The sequence below is a fragment of the Oncorhynchus masou genome, chromosome 6 (assembly GCF_036934945.1).
Source record: "Oncorhynchus masou masou isolate Uvic2021 chromosome 6, UVic_Omas_1.1, whole genome shotgun sequence".
Classification (NCBI taxonomy): domain Eukaryota; kingdom Metazoa; phylum Chordata; class Actinopteri; order Salmoniformes; family Salmonidae; genus Oncorhynchus; species Oncorhynchus masou.
In genome coordinates, this window is record NC_088217.1 from 10363191 (window position 1) to 10385009 (window position 21819).

General features: G+C 45.5%; 1 protein-coding gene across 1 annotated transcript in view; it reads left to right on the forward strand.

Annotated features, from left to right (window-relative positions):
- The first annotated feature begins 315 nt into the window (after positions 1-315).
- Positions 316-21819, forward strand: part of grip2b (glutamate receptor interacting protein 2b) — a 217007-nt gene continuing 195503 nt past the window's right edge. The window contains exon 1 of the mRNA XM_064967506.1: positions 316-470. Within this exon, the coding sequence (XP_064823578.1) occupies positions 431-470 (40 nt within the window). The 5' untranslated portion in view covers positions 316-430. The remainder of the gene's footprint in view (positions 471-21819) is intronic.

Consider the following 21819-nt stretch of genomic DNA (forward strand, 5'->3'; position numbering starts at 1 on the left):
AGAGAGGCAGACAGGGAGGGTGGGAGGGAGACGAGAGAGAGGGACAGGGAGGGAGAGAGACGAGAGAGAGAGAGAGAGAGAGAGAGAGAGTAAGAGAGACAGGTAGAGAGAGAGAGGAGGGAGACGAGAGAGAGGGACAGGGAGGGAGAGAGACGAGAGAGAGGAGGGAGAGAGGGAGAGAGAGACAAGAGAGATCGCGAGAGTGAGGGAGGGAGAGGGAGCACAAGACGGGAGGGAGTGGGTGTCTGGAACTTCACACTGACTTAGACTGTGTTGCGCGATCTGTACTCTAAACTCTGCTCGATACAACTGGAGGCTCTGAAAACATATTGTAGCCACCTGGACTCTGCTAGATACACCTCAACCAGTGTCTGATTCTTTGATTTTTCTTTGGTTGCTCTGAGAACACTCCAGGCACTGTTCTGTAGCCATGCTGTGTGGTCTAAGGAGGGATGTGAAAAACAGCTTTGGTAAGCCCTGTCATTGTTGTGTTTGTTACAATTAGGTAAGCCCTAGGAAAGCCCTGTCATTGTGGTGTTTGTTAAATGTGGGTAAGCCCTTTCGTTGTGGTGTGTTACATGTTGGCAAGCCCTGTCGTTGTGGTGTGTTACATGTTGGTAAGCTCTGTCGTTGTGGTGTTCCATGTTCGTAAGCCCTGTCATTGTGGTGTGTTACATGTTGGTAAGCTCTGTCTTTGTGGTGTGTTACACGTTGGTAACCCCTGTCGTTGTGGTGTGTTACATGTTGGTAAGCCCTGTCGTTGTGGTGTGTTACATGTTGGTAAGCCCTGTCGTTGTGGTGTGTTACATGTTGGTAAGCTCTGTCTTTGTGGTGTGTTACACGTTGGTAACCCCTGTCGTTGTGGTGTGTTACATGTTGGTAAGCCCTGTCGTTGTGGTGTGTTACATGTTGGTAAGCCCTGTTGTTGTGGTGTGTTACATGTTGGTAAGCCCTGCTGTTGTGGTGTGTTACATGTGAAATATAGTAGTAAATCTCCTTGTGTCTCTCTACTCTTCTCTTCGGTTTTAGACAATGGTGGAGGAATCTTGGATACATTCATGCCTCACTGTACCTACAACATTTTTCACACTGACAGGGTTGTTTATTGCATTGTACTTGTGGTTATTCTAAACAAAATGATTCCAAAGACAATCTTGGTAAGAGTGTATACCACGGGTATAACAAAATATGTATTTTTAGCATGGCTGTCAGCCAATCAGCATTCAGGGCTCGAACCACCCAGTTTGTAAGATTGTATATCAACTGACATTGTAACGCAGTGACCCAGACCATGTGTGACATGTTAGTTCAAGTGGAAGTAGCTGTGGGGAAAATGTTGAAATGTAATTTACTATTAATCATATCCTAATTTCAATATTATCTTGTCGGACTGACTCTCCATATATTAACCACAATCAATCCCTTTGGTCCTCGCAAAACTCATATCGTCTGTGTGAATCCTCCAGGGCCATGCATCCCAAATGGCACTCAGTTCACTGTTTAGTACACTACTCTGGACCAGGATCCATAGGGGCTAGTCAGAAGTAGTCCGGGAGCTGTGTTCCCAGCGTGGTAGACCAGGTCTGTAGCACATTGTGGTTAGGTTAGGAGCAGAGGCAGTAGTCATGCTACACTACCCTGGGTAATGTTCTACCCTGGGTGATGTTCTACCCTGGGTGATGTTCTACCCTGGTAATGTTCTACCCTGGTAATGTTCTACCCTAGGTAATGTTCTACCCTGGGTGATGTTCTACCCAGGTAATGTTCTACTCTGAGTAAAGTTCTACCCTGGGTGATGTTCTACCCTGGTAATGTTCTACCCTGGGTGATGTTCTACCCTGGTAATGTTCTACTCTGAGTAAAGTTCTACCCTGGGTGATGTTCTACCCTGGGTGATGTTCTACCCTGGGTGATGTTCTACCTTGAGTAATGTTCTACCCTGAGTAATGTTATACCCTGGGTAATGTTCTACCCTGGGTGATGTTCTACCCTGGGTGATGTTCTACCCTGGGTGATGTTCTACCCTGGTAATGTTCTACCCTGGTAATGTTCTACCCTAGGTAATGTTCTACCCTGGGTGATGTTCTACCCAGGTAATGTTCTACTCTGAGTAAAGTTCTACCCTGGGTGATGTTCTACCCTGGTAATGTTCTACCCTGGGTGATGTTCTACCCTGGTAATGTTCTACTCTGAGTAAAGTTCTACCCTGGGTGATGTTCTACCCTGGGTGATGTTCTACCCTGGGTGATGTTCTACCTTGAGTAATGTTCTACCCTGAGTAATGTTATACCCTGGGTAATGTTCTACCCTGGGTGATGTTCTACCCTGGGTGATGTTCTACCCTGGGTAATGTTCTACCCTGGGTAAAGTTCTACCCTGAGTAAAGTTCTACCCTGGGTGATGTTCTACTCTGAGTAATGTTCTACCCTGAGTAATGTTATACCCTGGGTAATGTTATACCCTGGGTGATGTTCTTCCCTGTGTAATGTTCTCCCCAGGGTAATGTTCTACCCTGAGTAATGTTCTCCCCTGGGTAATGTTCTCCCAGTGGGGGTGAGATGGGAAGACAGGGTGAGGAAGGAGTGGAGGAGATGGGGAGAATAGAAAAGTAAGATACAGAAGCTGTCATCACACTGGCAGACAGAAGCTGTCATTACACTGGCAGACAGTCTGTCATCACACTGGCAGACAGAAGCTTTCGTCACACTGGCAGACATAAGCTGTCATCACACTGGCAGACAGCCTGTCATCACACTGGCAGACAGAAGCTGTCATCACACGGGCAGACAGAAGCTGTCATCACACTGGCAGACAGTCTGTCATCACACTGGCAGACAGAAGCTGTCATCACACGGGCAGACAGAAGCTGTCATCACACTGGCAGACAGTCTGTCATCACACTGGCAGACAGAAGCTGTAGTCACACTGGCAGACAGAAGCTGTCATCACACTGGCAGACAGTCTGTCATCACACTGGCAGACAGTCTGTCATCACACTGGCAGACAGTCTGTCATCACACTGGCAGACATAAGCTGTCATCACACTGGCAGACAGTCTGTCATCACACTGGCAGACATAAGCTGTCATCACACTGGCAGACAGTCTGTCATCACACTGGCAGACAGAAGCTGTCATCACACTGGCAGACAGTCTGTCATCACACTGGTAGACAGTCTGTCATCACACTGGAAGACAGAAGCTGTCATCACACTGGCAGACAGAAGCTGTCATCACACTGGCAGACAGAAGCTGTCATCACGCTGGCAGACAGAAGCTGTCATCACACTGGCAGACAGTCTGTCATCACGCTGGCAGACAGAAGCTGTCATCACACTGGCAGAAAGTCTGTCATCACACTGGCAAACAGAAACTGTCATCACACTGGCAGACAGAAGCTGTAGTCACACTGGCAGACAGTCTGTCATCACACTGGCAGACATAAGCTGTCATCACACTGGCAGACATAAGCTGTCATCACAATGGTAGACAGAAGCTGTCATCACACTGGCAGACAGTCTGTCATCACACTGGCAGACAGAAGCTGTCATCACACTGGCAGACAGTCTGTCATCACACTGGTAGACAGTCTGCCATCACACTGGAAGACAGAAGCTGTCATCACACTGGCAGACAGAAGCTGTCATCACACTGGCAGACTGTCTGTCATCACACTGGCAGACAGAAGTTGTCATCACACTGGCAGACAGTCTGTCATCACACTGGCAGACAGAAGCTGTCATCACACTGGCAGACAGAAGCTGTCATCACACTGGCAGACAGAAGGTACATCTCATTGGCTGTATAATGTGCTATTGCACTACTGTTGACAACAGTGCAGCCACATCGGGTGTTGTTTTAGATAAAATTAGTGCACAACACAGGGAATAGGGTGTTGTTTAGAGAAAATGTAGGGCACTACACATGGAATAGGGTGTTGTTTAGAGAAAATTAGTGCACACACAGGAAATAGGGTGTTATTTTAGAGAAATGTAGTACACTACACAGGGAATATGGTGTTGTTTAGAGAAAATTAGTGCACTACACAGGGAATAGGTGTCATTTGAAGCAGCTGGGTTAGCCTTGCTGCCTAGAAGGATTTTACAGGTGTCTTGATAGCCAGACTCTTCAGGCTGTGTTAATTTATAAGCTAACAGATGCTTGTGAAATGAATGGCAAACGACATACTGCAAAGTGACCCAAGTAATTAAATTTTACCGTTTGATGGACATGGAAATTCGATTTTGATGCAGTAGTGAACTAACAGTACTTGAAAGCTGTTACTCAGGCATAAGGCCTGTTATTCTGGCATCAGCCCTGTTATTCTGGCATCAGCCCTGTTATTCAGGCATCAGCCCTGTTATTCTGGCATCAGCCCTGTTATTCTGTCATCAGCCCTGTTATTCTGTCATCAGCCCTGTTATTCTGTCATCAGCCCTGTTATTCTGTCATCAGCCCTGTTATTCTGTCATCAGCCCTGTTATTCTGGCATCTGGCCTGTTATTCAGGCATCAGCCCTGTTATTCTGTCATCAGCCCTGTTATTCAGGCATCAGCCCTGTTATTCAGGCATTAGCCCTGTTATTCAGGCATCAGCCCTGTTATTCAGGCATCAGCCCTGTTATTCTGGTATCAGCCCTGTTATTCTGGCATCAGTCCTGTTATTCTGGCATCAGCCCTGTTATTCTGGCATCAGTCCTGTTATTCTGGCATCAGCCCTGTTATTCTGGCATCAGCCCTGTTATTCTGGCATCAGTCCTGTTATTCTGGCATCAGCCCTGTTATTCTGGCATCAGCCCTGTTATTCTGGCATCAGTCCTGTTATTCTGGCATCAGCCCTGTTATTCTGGCATCAGTCCTGTTATTCTGGCATCAGCCCTGTTATTCTGGCATCAGTCCTGTTATTCTGGCATCAGCCCTGTTATTCTGGCATCAGCCCTGTTATTCTGGCATCAGTCCTGTTATTCTGGCATCAGCCCTGTTATTCTGGCATCAGCCCTGTTATTCTGGCATCAGCCCTGTTTTTCTGGCATCAGCCCTGTTATTCTGGCATCTGGCCTGTTATTCAGGCATCAGCCCTGTTATTCTGGCATCTGGCCTGTTATTCTGGCATCAGCCCTGTTATTCTGTCATCAGCCCTGTTATTCAGGCATCAGCCCTGTTATTCAGGCATTAGCCCTGTTATTCTGGCATCTGGCCTGTTTTTCTGGCATCAGCCCTGTTATTCTGGCATCTGGCCTGTTATTCAGGCATCAGCCCTGTTATTCTGGCATCAGCCCTGTTATTCTGGCATCAGTCCTGTTATTCTGGCATCAGCCCTGTTATTCTGGCATCAGCCCTGTTATTCTGGCATCAGCCCTGTTTTTCTGGCATCAGCCCTGTTATTCTGGCATCTGGCCTGTTATTCAGGCAACAGCCCTGTTATTCTGGCATCTAGCCTGTTATTCAGGCATCTGGCCTGTTATTCAGGCATCAGCCCTGTTATTCTGGTATCTGGCCTGTTATTCTGGCATCAGCCCTGTTATTCTGTCATCAGCCCTGTTATTCTGGCATCAGCCCTGTTTTTCTGGCATCAGCCGTGTTATTCTGGCATCTGGCCTGTTATTCAGGCATCAGCCCTGTTATTCTGGCATCAGCCCTGTTATTCTGGCATCAGTCCTGTTATTCTGGCATCAGCCCTGTTATTCTGGCATCAGCCCTGTTATTCTGGCATCAGCCCTGTTTTTCTGGCATCAGCCCTGTTATTCTGTCATCAGCCCTGTTATTCTGGCATCAGCCCTGTTATTCTGGCATCTAGCCTGTTATTCAGGCATCTGGCCTGTTATTCAGGCATCAGCCCTGTTATTCTGGTATCAGCCCTGTTATTCTGACATCAGCCCTGTTATTCTGGTATCAGCCCTGTTATTCTGTCATCAGCCCTGTTATTCTGGCATCAGCCCTGTTATTCTGTCATCAGCCCTGTTATTCTGGCATCAGCCCTGTTATTCTGGCATCTGGCCTGTTATTCAGGCATCAGCCCTGTTATTCTGGCATCTGGCCTGTTATTCAGGCATCAGCCCTGTTATTCTGGCATCTGGCCTGTTATTCAGGCATCAGCCCTGTTATTCTGGCATCAGCCCTGTTATTCTGGCATCTAGCCTGTTATTCAGGCATCTGGCCTGTTATTCAGGCATCAGCCCTGTTATTCTGGCATCTGGCCTGTTATTCAGGCATCTGGCCTGTTATTCAGGCATCAGCCCTGTTATTCTGGCATCAGCCCTGTTATTCTGGCATCTAGCCTGTTATTCAGGCATCTGGCCTGTTATTCAGGCATCAGCCCTGTTATTCAGGCATCAGCCCTGTTATTCTGGCATCAGCCCTGTTATTCTGGCATCTAGCCTGTTATTCAGGCATCTGGCCTGTTATTCAGGCATCAGCCCTGTTATTCAGGCATCAGCCCTGTTATTCTGTCATCAGCCCTGTTATTCTGGCATCAGCCCTGTTATTCAGGCATCAGCCCTGTTATTCAGGCATTAGCCTTGTTATTCCGGCATCAGCCCTGTTATTCAGGCATTAGCCTTGTTATTCCGGCATCAGGCCTGTTACTCAGCTATCAGGCCTGTTACTCAGCTATCAGGCCTGTTACTCAGCTATCAGGCCTGTTATTCAGGCATCGGTTGGCAATCATGTCATTTTCCTAGCAAGAAGTACAACCATTAATCTATCACCAGTTCTTGTCCTGATAGCATGTAGAAACTCTGAGGTAATACCTCGTAACTACTTGCAAATAAATAACTGGTTCCTCCATCTGCTTAAACACTCTCCCCTTATGTCTTGTTGTGTCCTATTGTTGCCCACAAACCTGTGGAGAGAGACAGAAGAGAGACAGTGTTAAGGTCAGTGTGGTATAGAGAGAGAGACAGTGTTAGGGCCAGAGTGGTGTAGAGAGAGACACAGTGTTAGGGCCAGAGTGGTGGATATATAGAGACAGTGTTAGGGCCAGAGTGGTGAATATATAGAGACAGTGTTAGGGCCAGAGTGGTGTAGAGAGAGACACAGTGTTAGGGCCAGAGTGGTGTATAGAGAGAGAGACAGTGTTAGGGTCAGAGTGGTGGATATATAGAGAGACAGTGTTAGGGTCAGAGTGGTGGATATATAGAGACAGTGTTAGGGCCAGAGTGGTGTATAGAGAGTGAGACAGTGTTAGGGTCAGAGTGGTGGATATATAGAGAGACAGTGTTAGGGTCAGAGTGGTGGATATATAGAGACAGTGTTAGGGTCAGAGTTGTGGATATATAGAGACAGTGTTAGGGCCAGAGTGGTGGATATATAGAGACAGTGTTAGGGACAGAGTGGTGGATATATAGAGACAGTGTTAGGGTCAGAGTGGTGGATATATAGAGACAGTGTTAGGGTCAGAGTTGTGGATATATAGAGACAGTGTTAGGGCCAGAGTGGTGGATATATAGAGACAGTTTTAGGGTCAGAGTGGTGGATATATAGAGACAGTGTTAGGACCAGAGTGGTAGATATATAGAGACAGTGTTAGGGCCAGAGTGGTGGATATATAGAGACAGTGTTAGGGACAGAGTGGTGGATATATAGAGACAGTGTTAGGGTCAGAGTGGTGGATATATAGAGACAGTGTTAGGGCCAGAGTGGTGGATATAGAGAGACAGTGTTAGGGTCAGAGTGGTGGATATAGAGAGAGACAGTGTTAGGGCCAGAGTGGTAGATATATAGAGACAGTGTTAGGGCCAGAGTGGTGAATAGATAGAGACAGTGTTAGGGACAGAGTGGTGAATAGATAGAGAGACAGTGTTAGGGCCAGAGTGGTGGATATATATAGAGACAGTGTTAGGGCCAGAGTGGTGGATATATAGAGAGACAGTGTTAGGGCCAGAGTGGTGTATATAGAGAGAGACAGTGTTAGGGTCAGAGTGGTAGATATATAGACACAGTGTTAGGGCCAGAGTGGTGGATATATAGAGAGACAGTGTTAGGGCCAGAGTGGTGGATATAGAGAGACAGTGTTAGGGCCAGAGTGGTGAATAGATAGAGACAGTGTTAGGGCCAGAGTGGTGAATAGATAGAGACAGTGTTAGGGACAGAGTGGTGAATAGATAGAGAGACAGTGTTAGGGCCAGAGTGGTGGATATATATAGAGACAGTGTTAGGGCCAGAGTGGTGGATATATATAGAGACAGTGTTAGGGCCAGAGTGGTGGATATATATAGAGACAGTGTTAGGGTCAGAGTGGTGAATAGATAGAGAGACAGTGTTAGGACCAGAGTGGTGGATATATAGAGACAGTGTTAGGGCCAGAGTGGTGGATATAGAGAGACAGTGTTAGGGCCAGAGTGGTGAATAGATAGAGAGACAGTGTTAGGACCAGAGTGGTGGATATATAGAGACAGTGTTAGGGTCAGAGTGGTGGATATATAGAGAGACAGTGTTAGGGTCAGAGTGGTAGATATATAGACACAGTGTTAGGGCCAGAGTGGTGGATATATAGAGAGACAGTGTTAGGGCCAGAGTGGTGGATATAGAGAGACAGTGTTAGGGCCAGAGTGGTGAATAGATAGAGACAGTGTTAGGGCCAGAGTGGTGAATAGATAGAGACAGTGTTAGGGACAGAGTGGTGAATAGATAGAGAGACAGTGTTAGGGCCAGAGTGGTGGATATATATAGAGACAGTGTTAGGGCCAGAGTGGTGGATATATATAGAGACAGTGTTAGGGCCAGAGTGGTGGATATATATAGAGACAGTGTTAGGGCCAGAGTGGTGGATATATATAGAGACAGTGTTAGGGCCAGAGTGGTGGATATATATAGAGACAGTGTTAGGGCCAGAGTGGTGGATATATATAGAGACAGTGTTAGGGTCAGAGTGGTGAATAGATAGAGAGACAGTGTTAGGACCAGAGTGGTGGATATATAGAGACAGTGTTAGGGCCAGAGTGGTGGATATAGAGAGACAGTGTTAGGGCCAGAGTGGTGAATAGATAGAGAGACAGTGTTAGGGCCAGAGTGGTGGATATATAGAGAGACAGTGTTAGGACCAGAGTGGTGGATATATAGAGACAGTGTTAGGGTCAGAGTGGTGGATATATAGAGAGACAATGTTAGGGCCAGAGTGGTGGATATATAGAGAGACAATGTTAGGGCCAGAGTGGTGGATATATAGAGACAGTGTTAGGGTCAGAGTGGTGGATATATAGAGACAATGTTAGGGCCAGAGTGGTGGATATATAGAGAGACAGTGTTAGGGTCAGAGTGGTGGATATATAGAGAGACAGTGTTAGGGCCAGAGTGGTGGATATATATAGAGACAATATTAGGGTCAGAGTGGTGGATATATAGAGAGACAGTGTTAGGACCAGAGTGGTGGATATATATAGAGACAGTGTTAGGGTCAGAGTGGTGGATATATATAGAGACAGTGTTAGGGCCAGAGTGGTGGATATATATAGAGACAGTGTTAGGGTCAGAGTGGTGGATATATATAGAGACAGTGTTAGGGCCAGAGTGGTGGATATAGAGAGACAGTGTTAGGGTCAGAGTGGTGGATATATAGAGAGACAGTGTTAGGGCCAGAGTGGTGGATATATAGAGACAGTGTTAGGGCCAGAGTGGTGGATATATAGAGAGACAGTGTTAGTGCCAGAGTGGTGGATATATAGAGACAGTGTTAGGGCCAGAGTGGTGGATATATAGAGAGACAGTGTTAGGGTCAGAGTGGTGGATATATAGAGCGACAGTGTTAGGGCCAGAGTGGTGGATATAGAGAGACAGTGTAAGGGTCAGAGTGGTGGATATATAGAGAGACAGTGTTAGGGCCAGAGTGGTGGATATATAGAGACAGTGTTAGGGCCAGAGTGGTGGTTATATAGAGACAATGTTAGGGCCAGAGTGGTGGATATATAGAGAGACAGTGTTAGGGTCAGAGTGGTGGATATATAGAGAGACAGTGTTAGGGCCAGAGTGGTGGATATATAGAGACAGTGTTAGGGACAGAGTGGTGGATATATAGAGACAGTGTTAGGGTCAGAGTGGTGGATATATAGAGACAGTGTTAGGGCCAGAGTGGTGGATATAGAGAGACAGTGTTAGGGTCAGAGTGGTGGATATAGAGAGAGACAGTGTTAGGGTCAGAGTGGTGGATATATAGAGAGACAGTGTTAGGGTCAGAGTGGTGGATATATAGAGACAGTGTTAGGGCCAGAGTGGTGTATAGAGAGTGAGACAGTGTTAGGGTCAGAGTGGTGGATATATAGAGAGACAGTGTTAGGGTCAGAGTGGTGGATATATAGAGACAGTGTTAGGGTCAGAGTGGTGGATATATATAGAGACAGTGTTAGGGCCAGAGTGGTGGATATATATAGAGACAGTGTTAGGGCCAGAGTGGTGGATATATATAGAGACAGTGTTAGGGCCAGAGTGGTGGATATATAGAGACAGTGTTAGGGACAGAGTGGTGGATATATAGAGACAGTGTTAGGGTCAGAGTGGTGGATATATAGAGACAGTGTTAGGGTCAGAGTTGTGGATATATAGAGACAGTGTTAGGGCCAGAGTGGTGGATATATAGAGACAGTTTTAGGGTCAGAGTGGTGGATATATAGAGACAGTGTTAGGACCAGAGTGGTAGATATATAGAGACAGTGTTAGGGCCAGAGTGGTGGATATATAGAGACAGTGTTAGGGACAGAGTGGTGGATATATAGAGACAGTGTTAGGGTCAGAGTGGTGGATATATAGAGACAGTGTTAGGGCCAGAGTGGTGGATATAGAGAGACAGTGTTAGGGTCAGAGTGGTGGATATAGAGAGAGACAGTGTTAGGGCCAGAGTGGTAGATATATAGAGACAGTGTTAGGGCCAGAGTGGTGAATAGATAGAGACAGTGTTAGGGACAGAGTGGTGAATAGATAGAGAGACAGTGTTAGGGCCAGAGTGGTGGATATATATAGAGACAGTGTTAGGGCCAGAGTGGTGGATATATAGAGAGACAGTGTTAGGGCCAGAGTGGTGTATATAGAGAGAGACAGTGTTAGGGTCAGAGTGGTAGATATATAGACACAGTGTTAGGGCCAGAGTGGTGGATATATAGAGAGACAGTGTTAGGGCCAGAGTGGTGGATATAGAGAGACAGTGTTAGGGCCAGAGTGGTGAATAGATAGAGACAGTGTTAGGGCCAGAGTGGTGAATAGATAGAGACAGTGTTAGGGACAGAGTGGTGAATAGATAGAGAGACAGTGTTAGGGCCAGAGTGGTGGATATATATAGAGACAGTGTTAGGGCCAGAGTGGTGGATATATATAGAGACAGTGTTAGGGCCAGAGTGGTGGATATATATAGAGACAGTGTTAGGGTCAGAGTGGTGAATAGATAGAGAGACAGTGTTAGGACCAGAGTGGTGGATATATAGAGACAGTGTTAGGGCCAGAGTGGTGGATATAGAGAGACAGTGTTAGGGCCAGAGTGGTGAATAGATAGAGAGACAGTGTTAGGACCAGAGTGGTGGATATATAGAGACAGTGTTAGGGTCAGAGTGGTGGATATATAGAGAGACAGTGTTAGGGTCAGAGTGGTAGATATATAGACACAGTGTTAGGGCCAGAGTGGTGGATATATAGAGAGACAGTGTTAGGGCCAGAGTGGTGGATATAGAGAGACAGTGTTAGGGCCAGAGTGGTGAATAGATAGAGACAGTGTTAGGGCCAGAGTGGTGAATAGATAGAGACAGTGTTAGGGACAGAGTGGTGAATAGATAGAGAGACAGTGTTAGGGCCAGAGTGGTGGATATATATAGAGACAGTGTTAGGGCCAGAGTGGTGGATATATATAGAGACAGTGTTAGGGCCAGAGTGGTGGATATATATAGAGACAGTGTTAGGGCCAGAGTGGTGGATATATATAGAGACAGTGTTAGGGCCAGAGTGGTGGATATATATAGAGACAGTGTTAGGGCCAGAGTGGTGGATATATATAGAGACAGTGTTAGGGTCAGAGTGGTGAATAGATAGAGAGACAGTGTTAGGACCAGAGTGGTGGATATATAGAGACAGTGTTAGGGCCAGAGTGGTGGATATAGAGAGACAGTGTTAGGGCCAGAGTGGTGAATAGATAGAGAGACAGTGTTAGGGCCAGAGTGGTGGATATATAGAGAGACAGTGTTAGGACCAGAGTGGTGGATATATAGAGACAGTGTTAGGGTCAGAGTGGTGGATATATAGAGAGACAATGTTAGGGCCAGAGTGGTGGATATATAGAGAGACAATGTTAGGGCCAGAGTGGTGGATATATAGAGACAGTGTTAGGGTCAGAGTGGTGGATATATAGAGACAATGTTAGGGCCAGAGTGGTGGATATATAGAGAGACAGTGTTAGGGTCAGAGTGGTGGATATATAGAGAGACAGTGTTAGGGCCAGAGTGGTGGATATATATAGAGACAATATTAGGGTCAGAGTGGTGGATATATAGAGAGACAGTGTTAGGACCAGAGTGGTGGATATATATAGAGACAGTGTTAGGGTCAGAGTGGTGGATATATATAGAGACAGTGTTAGGGCCAGAGTGGTGGATATATATAGAGACAGTGTTAGGGTCAGAGTGGTGGATATATATAGAGACAGTGTTAGGGCCAGAGTGGTGGATATAGAGAGACAGTGTTAGGGTCAGAGTGGTGGATATATAGAGAGACAGTGTTAGGGCCAGAGTGGTGGATATATAGAGACAGTGTTAGGGCCAGAGTGGTGGATATATAGAGAGACAGTGTTAGTGCCAGAGTGGTGGATATATAGAGACAGTGTTAGGGCCAGAGTGGTGGATATATAGAGAGACAGTGTTAGGGTCAGAGTGGTGGATATATAGAGCGACAGTGTTAGGGCCAGAGTGGTGGATATAGAGAGACAGTGTAAGGGTCAGAGTGGTGGATATATAGAGAGACAGTGTTAGGGCCAGAGTGGTGGATATATAGAGACAGTGTTAGGGCCAGAGTGGTGGTTATATAGAGACAATGTTAGGGCCAGAGTGGTGGATATATAGAGAGACAGTGTTAGGGTCAGAGTGGTGGATATATAGAGAGACAGTGTTAGGGCCAGAGTGGTGGATATATATAGAGACAATGTTAGGGTCAGAGTGGTGGATATATAGAGAGACAGTGTTAGGACCAGAGTGGTGGATATATATAGAGACAGTGTTAGGGTCAGAGTGGTGGATATATATAGAGACAGTGTTAGGGCCAGAGTGGTGGATATATATAGAGACAGTGTTAGGGTCAGAGTGGTGGATATATATAGAGACAGTGTTAGGGCCAGAGTGGTGGATATAGAGAGACAGTGTTAGGGTCAGAGTGGTGGATATATAGAGACAGTGTTAGGGCCAGAGTGGTGGATATATAGAGACAGTGTTAGGGCCAGAGTGGTGGATATATATAGAGACAGTGTTAGGGCCAGAGTGGTGGATATATAGAGACAGTGTTAGGGCCAGAGTGGTGGATATATAGAGAGACAGTGTTAGGGTCAGAGTGGTGGATATATAGAGCGACAGTGTTAGGGCCAGAGTGGTGGATATAGAGAGACAGTGTAAGGGTCAGAGTGGTGGATATATAGAGAGACAATGTTAGGGTCAGAGTGGTGGATATATAGAGAGACAGTGTTAGGACCAGAGTGGTGGATATATATAGAGACAGTGTTAGGGTCAGAGTGGTGGATATATATAGAGACAGTGTTAGGGCCAGAGTGGTGGATATATATAGAGACAGTGTTAGGGTCAGAGTGGTGGATATATATAGAGACAGTGTTAGGGCCAGAGTGGTGGATATAGAGAGACAGTGTTAGGGTCAGAGTGGTGGATATATAGAGAGACAGTGTTAGGGCCAGAGTGGTGGATATATAGAGACAGTGTTAGGGCCAGAGTGGTGGATATATATAGAGACAGTGTTAGGGCCAGAGTGGTGGATATATAGAGACAGTGTTAGGGCCAGAGTGGTGGATATATAGAGAGACAGTGTTAGGGTCAGAGTGGTGGATATATAGAGCGACAGTGTTAGGGCCAGAGTGGTGGATATAGAGAGACAGTGTAAGGGTCAGAGTGGTGGATATATAGAGAGACAGTGTTAGGGCCAGAGTGGTGGATATATAGAGACAGTGTTAGGGCCAGAGTGGTGGTTATATAGAGACAGTGTTAGGGCCAGAGTGGTGGATATATAGAGACAGTGTTAGGGCCAGAGTGGTGGTTATATATAGACAGTGTTAGGGCCATAGTGGTGGATATATATTTTCAAATGTCTTTTTACTGTTGTTTTATTTCTTTACTTACCTACACACACACACACACACACACACACACACACACACACACACACACACACACACACACACACACACACACACACACACACACACACACACACACACACACACTTTTTCCCCCCCCGCACCATTGGTTAGAGCCTGTAAATAAGCACTTTACTGTGAGGTCTACTACACCTGTTGTATTCGTCGCGACGTGACACATAAACTTTGATTTGATTTGATCTGTGTAAAAAAAGGATTAGACATTAGGTCATCATAACATAACACCTGCAGTGTTTCCGTTTATCATAATATACATTATCAAGCATTTTGAGGCAGGAAATTGCAGTGGCCTTGTGATAACTGATTGAAGTGTTTGTGTGTGTGTGGGTGTGTGTGGGTGTATATGTGTGTGCTTGCGTGTGTGTGTGTGTGTGTGTGTGTGTGTGTGTGTGTGTGTGTGTGTGTGTGTGTGTGTGTGTGTGTGTGTGTGTGTGTGTGTGTGTGTGTGTGTGTGTGTGTGTGTGTGTGTGTGTGTGTGTGTGTGGGTATGCGGTACAAGCTTGTTGTTGTCAAGTGCATCTCTTATCATTCACATTAGAGATGAATACAACAGCTTTCCTAAAGAATGAAGACTGATTATTGTAGCAAACAACATTCAGCATCTCTGAAAATAGAGACGTATTTCCGTACTGCTTTGTTGCCACCATGTTGTGCTATGTGGTGTATTCTGTCAGTGAAATGCTCATCAGTAAATGTAAGTAAGTGGTTTCCTGGCCAATCCATCAATTGAATTCTTGCTTGAAAATTGTTTGACGCATTCCAGTATTGTTGGACCCTATTGCCTTGTGTAGCACCTGTGTAGGACTCAATAGATGCTTAGTTGAAAAATAAACCGCTTCAGATTGGCTTACAAACGTTACTCAACCTATCGAACTGAATGGGGTTGTTATTCGTGTTTCATAAGTCTTTAACCACTGCTGATGTAAAAAAAAGCCTTCATGAAATATATTTGACTGATTCATCGAACCGTCTCGGTTCATGTTGAGACTATGGTAAAATGAACGCTTTTTGGGGGGCTTTTTGAGATTTATTTTTGGGCTGTGCTCCAAACAGCTTCCATTGGTGGATGCAGAGTCTTCAACTCCTGGCCTGTGGGCTGGCATCGGTCCCTGGGATGTTGCTGACTGGTCCCTCAGGAAGTTACCTAAAGCTAACATAAATTCAGTCAGTTCTAGACTGCTAAAGGGCAAGGTCACGCCATGGTTAACATATAGTTTAGAAATACAATTCACAGAGCTATGTACAGTGCATGTACAGTGCATTAAGAAAGTATTCAGATCGCTTGACTTTTTCCAAATTTTGTTACATTACAGCCTTATTCAGAAAATGTATAAAAAATGTTTTTTTCTCATCAATCTACATGCAATACCCCATAATAACAACACAAAAATAGGTTTCTCAAAATGTATGCAAATGTATTAACAATTAAAAAGAGAAATACCTTATTTACATAAGTATTCAGACCCTTTGCTATGAAACAGGAAATTGAGATGGAGTCCACCTGTGGTAAATTCTATTGGTTGGACATGATTTGGAAAGGCACACACCTGTCTATGTAAGGTCCCACAGTTGACAGTGCATGTGAGAGCAAAACCAAGCCATGAGGTTGAAGGAATTTTCCGTAGAGCTCCGAGACAGGATTGTGTCAAGGCACAGATCTGGGGAAGGGTACCAAAACATTTCTGCAGCATTAAAGGTCCCTAAGAACACAGTGGCCTCCATCATTCTTAAATGGAAGAAGTTTGGAACTACCAAGACTCGAGCCGCCCAGCCAAACTGAGAAATCAGGGGAGAAGAGCCTTGATCAGGTAGGTGACAAATAACCCGATGGTCACTCTGACAGAGCTCCAGAGTACCTCTGTGGAGATGGGAGAACCTTCCAGAAGGACAACCATCTCTGCAGCACTCCACCTATCAGGCCTTTATGGTAGATTGGCCAGACGGAAGAAACTCCTCAGTAAAAGGCACATGACAGCCCACTTGAAGTTTGTCAAAGGCACCTAAAGACTCTCAGACCTTGAGAAACAAGATTCTCTGGTCTGTAGAAACCAATATTGAACATTTTGTCCTGAATGCCAAGCGTCACGTCTGGAGGAAACCTGACACCATCCCTGCAGTGAAGCATGGTGGTGGCAGCATCATGCTTTGGGGATGTTTTTCAGGGACTGGGAGACTAGTCAGGATCAAGGCAAAGATGAGCTTAGCTAAGTACAGAGAGATCCTTGATGAAAACCTGCTCCAGAAAGCTCAGGATCTCAGACTGGGGCAAAGGTTCACCTTCCAACAGGACAACGACCCTAAGCACACAGCCAAGACAACGCAGGAATGGCTTCAGGAGAAATCTCTGAATGTCTTTGAGTGGCCCAGCCAGAGCCAAGACTTGAACCCGATCGAACATCCCTGGAGAGACCTGAACATAGCTGTATAGCGAATCTCCCCATCCAACGTGACAGAGCTTGAGAGGATCTGCAGAGAAGAATGGGATAAACTCCCCAAATACAGGTGTGCCAAGCTTGTAGCGTCATACCCGAGAAGACTCAAGGCTGTAATCGCTGCCAAAGGTGCTTCAACAAAGTACTGAGTAATGGGTCTGAAAACGTATATCAAATCAAATGTATTTATATAGCCCTTCGTACATCAGCTAATATCTCAAGGTGCTGTACAGAAACCAAACCTAAAACCCCAAACAGCATGCAATGCAGGTGTAGAAGCACGGTGGCTAGGAAAAACTCCCTAGAAAGGCCAAAACCTAGGAAGAAACCTAGAGAGGAACCAGGCTATGTGGGGTGGCCAGTCCTCTTCTGGCTGTGCCGGGTGGAGATAACAGAACATGGCCAAGATGTTCAAATGTTCATAAATGACCAGCATGGTCAAATAATAATAATCACAGGCAGAACAGTTGAAACTGGAGCAGCAGCATGGCCAGGTGGACTGGGGACAGCAAGGAGTCATCATGTCAGGTAGTTCTGAGGCATGGTCCTAGGGCTCAGGTCCTCCGAGAGAAAGAAAGAGAGAATTAGAGAGCGCATACTTAAATTCACACAGGACACCGGATAGGACAGGAGAAGTACTCCAGATATAACAAACTGACCCTAGCCCCCCGACACATAAACTACTGCAGCATAAATACTGGAGGCTGAGACAGGAGGGGTCAGGAGACACTGTGGCCCCATCCGATGACACCCCCGGACAGGGCCAAACAGGAAAGATATAACCCCACCCACTTTGCCAAAGCACAGCCCCCACACCACTAGAGGGATATCCATGTGACCTTGCCTGCCCTAAAGGCTTTTCATTCCACTGAGTCCATCCAAACCAAGCTGTACTGACCTGGTTACATATCCACTACTGAGTCCAGCCAAACCAAGCTGTACTGACCTGTTTACGTACCCACTACTGAGTCCAGCCAAACCAGGCTGTACTGGCCTGGCCTGGTTACGTATCCTCCATACAGTAGTGAAAATAAAATATCTCAGTGTGAAAAGGGTACTAGTTTTCAGAAGCAATCTGTGAATTGTAGTCCAATGTTGAAGTATTCAGCATAATGTGTTGGTCCGTGGTACACAAAACTTGAAAAGCATTATTCAACAGTATGCCATAGGTAGGCAGTAGACACTGACACGTAAAGACCTTGAGCCAAACACATATAAGAGAATATCCTGAAAAGTAGACAGTGAAAAGTTGAAAAAACACTGTCCTACAGTTAAAGTATGCCCACACAAAGTGAAGTATGTCCTGGAGCCAGAGAACTTTAGCCCTTAACCCGCTCCACGGGTGACTGAATCTGATTCCGTGCTGCTTCCAGCTCTGCTATGTTTGGATAATGTGACAGCACAAAATACTAATTTCTGTTGTTCAATGGAGCGGACAGTTAAGTTACTTTATTCTATTGTACTACAGTCTTCCACTGACAGAATAACTACTCCACTGCTTATATCAGCTTGCATGTTATTTTACCCCAGAGAGTATAAGGATACTTCAGTAGCTCCATGGGGAAAGTGGTCGTCTACTAGTTCAGTACCAGTTCATCACACATCGGGGAGCTAACGCAAGTTTTTAGCTCTAAGCAAAGATTAGTCATCACCTCTGAGTCTTTAGAATAGATCCATGGGAAAACATAGTACCCAGTTCATCTGAATCATTAGTACATCCGGCGTCGACAGTGATGGCCGCCTCGCTTCGCGTTCTTAGGACACTATGCAGTATTTTTTTTTTATGTATTATTTCTTACACTGTTTACCCCAGAAAATCTTAAGTCTTATTACATACAGCGGAACTATTGGATATAAGAGCAACGTCAACTCACCAACATTACGACCAGGAATACGACTTTCCTGAAGCGGATCCTCTGTTTGGTCCACCACGCAGGACAATGGATCGGATCCCAGAAGGCGACCCAAAACAAAGGCTCCCCAGAAGGGGCAAACGGAGCGGTCTTCTGGTCAGGCTCCGTAGACGGGCACATTGCGCACCACTCCCGAGTATACTACTAGCCAACGTCCAGTCTCTTGACAACAAGGTAGACAAAATCCGAGCAAGGGTTGCCTTCCAAAGAGACATCAGAGATTGTAACATTCTCTGTTTCACGGAAACATGGCTCACTCGGGATACATTATCAGATATCAGAGTCGGTGCAGCCACCTAGTTTCTTCACGCATTGCGTGGACAGAAACAAACATCTCTCTGGTAAGAAGAAGGGCGCGGGTGTATGCCTTATGATTAACGACTCATGGTGTGATCATAACAACATACAGAAACTCAAATCCTTTTGTTCACCTGACCTAGAATTCCTTACAATCAAATGCTGACCGTGAGAATTATCTTAGATTATAATCATAGTCCAGCCAAACCAACATCCCCCCAAGCAGACACCTCAACGGCCCTGAAAGAACTTCATTGGACTTTATGTAAACTGGAAACCACATATCCTGAGGCTGCATTGATTGTAGCTGGGGATCTTAACAAGGATAATCTGAAAACAAGGCTACATAAATTTCTCCATAAAGTTCCTCGGCGTACACATCACGGACAAACTGAAATGGTCCACCCACATAGACAGCGTGGTGAAGAAGGTGCAACAGCGCCTCAGGAGGCTGAAGAAATTTGGCTTGTCACCAAAAACACACAAACTTTTACAGATGCACAACCGAGAGCATCCTGTCAGGCTGTATCACAGCCTGGTAAAACAGCTTCTCCGCCCAAAACCGTAAGGCTCTCCAGAGGGTAGTGAGGTCTGCACAACGCATCACCGGGGGCAAACTACCTGCCCTTCAGGACACCTACAGCATCCGATGTCACAGGAAGGACAAAAACATAATCAAGGACAACAAACACCCGAGCCACTGCCTGTTCACCCCGCTATCATCCAGAAGGTGAGGTCAGTACAGGTGCATCAAAGCTGGGACCGAGAGACAGAGTAACAACTAAAAAATCCAGAAATATGCATGTCAAAAATGTTATAAATTGATTTTCATTTTAATATGGGAAATAAGTATTTGAACCCTCTGCAAAACATGACTTAGTGCTTGGTGGCAAAACCCTTATTGGCAATCACAGAGGTCAGACGTTTCTTGTAGTTGGCCACCAGGTTTGCACACATCTCAGGAGGGATTTTGTCCCACTCCTCTTTGCACATCTTCTCCAAGTCATTAAGGTTTCGAGGCTGACGTTTGGCAACTCGAACTTTGAGCTCCCTCCACTGATTTTCTATGAGATTAAGGTCTGGAGACTGGCTAGGCCACTCCAGGACCTTAATGTGCTACTTCTTGAACCACCCCTCTGTTGCATTGGCCGTATGTTTTGGGTCATTGTCATGCTGGAATACCCATCCACGACCCATTTTCAATGCCCTGGCTGAGGGAAGGAGGTTCTCACCCTAGATTTGACGGTACATGGCCCCGTCCATCGTCCCTTTGATGTGTTGAAGTTGTCCTGTCCCCTTAGCAGAAAAACACCCCCAAAGCATAATGTTTCCACCTCCATGTTTGACGGTGGGGATGGTGTTCTTGGGGTCATAGGCAGCATTCCTCCTCTCCAAACACGGAGAGTTGAGTTGATGCCAAAGAGCTCAATTTTGGTCTCATCTGACCACAACACATTCACCCAGTTGTCCTCTGAATCAATCAGATGTTCATTGGCAAACTTCAGACGGGGATGTATATGTGCTTCCTTGAGCAGGGGGACCTTGTGTGCGCTGCAGGATTTCAGTCTTTCACGGTGTAGTGTGTTACCAATTGTTTTCTTGGTGACTATGGTCCCAGCTGCCTTGAGATCATTGACAAGATCCTCCCGTGTAGTTCTGGGCTGATTCCTCACCGTTCTCATGATCATTGATACTCCACGAGGTGAGATCTTGCATGGAGCCCCAGGCCGAGTGAGATTGACAGTTCTTTTGTGTTTCTTCCATTTGAGAATAATCGCACCAACTGTTGTCACCTTCTCACCAAGCTGCTTGGCGATGGTCTTGTAGCCCATTCCAGCCTTGTATAGGTCTACAATCTTGTCCCTGACATCCTTGGAGAGCTCTTTGGTCTTGGTCATGGTGGAGAGTTTGGAATCTGATTGATTGATTGCTTCTGTGGACAGGTGTTTTTTATACAGGTAACAAGCTGAGATGCTCCTAATCTCAGCTCGTTACCTGCATAAAAGACACCTGGGAGCCAGAAATCTTTCTGTTTGAGAGGGGGTCAAATACTTATTTCCCTCATTAAAATGCAAATGAATTTATTAAATTTTTGAAATGCGTTTTTCTGGATTTTGTTGTTATTCTGTCTCTGTTCAAATAAACCTACCATTAAAATTATAGATGGATCATTTCTTTGTCAGTGGGCAAACGTATAAAATCAGCAGGCGATCAAATACTTTTTCCCCTCACTATACATATTCTTATTCATTCCTTTACACTTGTGTGTATAAGGTAGTTGTTGTGAAATTGTTAGATTACTTGTTAGATGTTACTGCATGGCAGACATTGTGATGCACTCGCATTAACATCTGCTAACCATGTGTATGTGACCAATAAAATTTGATTTGATTTGGGAACATTTGAGATCCATGGGAAACAGAGTACCAGTTCATCTGAGTCATTAGAATAGATCCATGGGAAACAGAGTACCAGTTCATCTGAGTCATTAGAATAGATCCATGGGAAACAGAGTACCAGTTCATCTGAGTCATTAGAATAGATCCATGGGAAACAGAGTACCAGTTCATCTGAGTCATTAGAATAGATCCATGGGAAACAGAGTACCAGTTCATCTGAGTCATTAGAATAGATCCATGGGAAACAGAGTACCAGTTCATCTGAGTCATTAGAATAGATCCATGGGAAACAGAGTACCAGTTCATATGAGTCATTAGAATAGATCCATGGGAAACAGAGTACCAGTTCATCTGAGTCATTAGAATAGATCCATGGGAAACAGAGTACCAGTTCATCTGAGTCATTAGAATAGATCCATGGGAAACAGAGTACCAGTTCA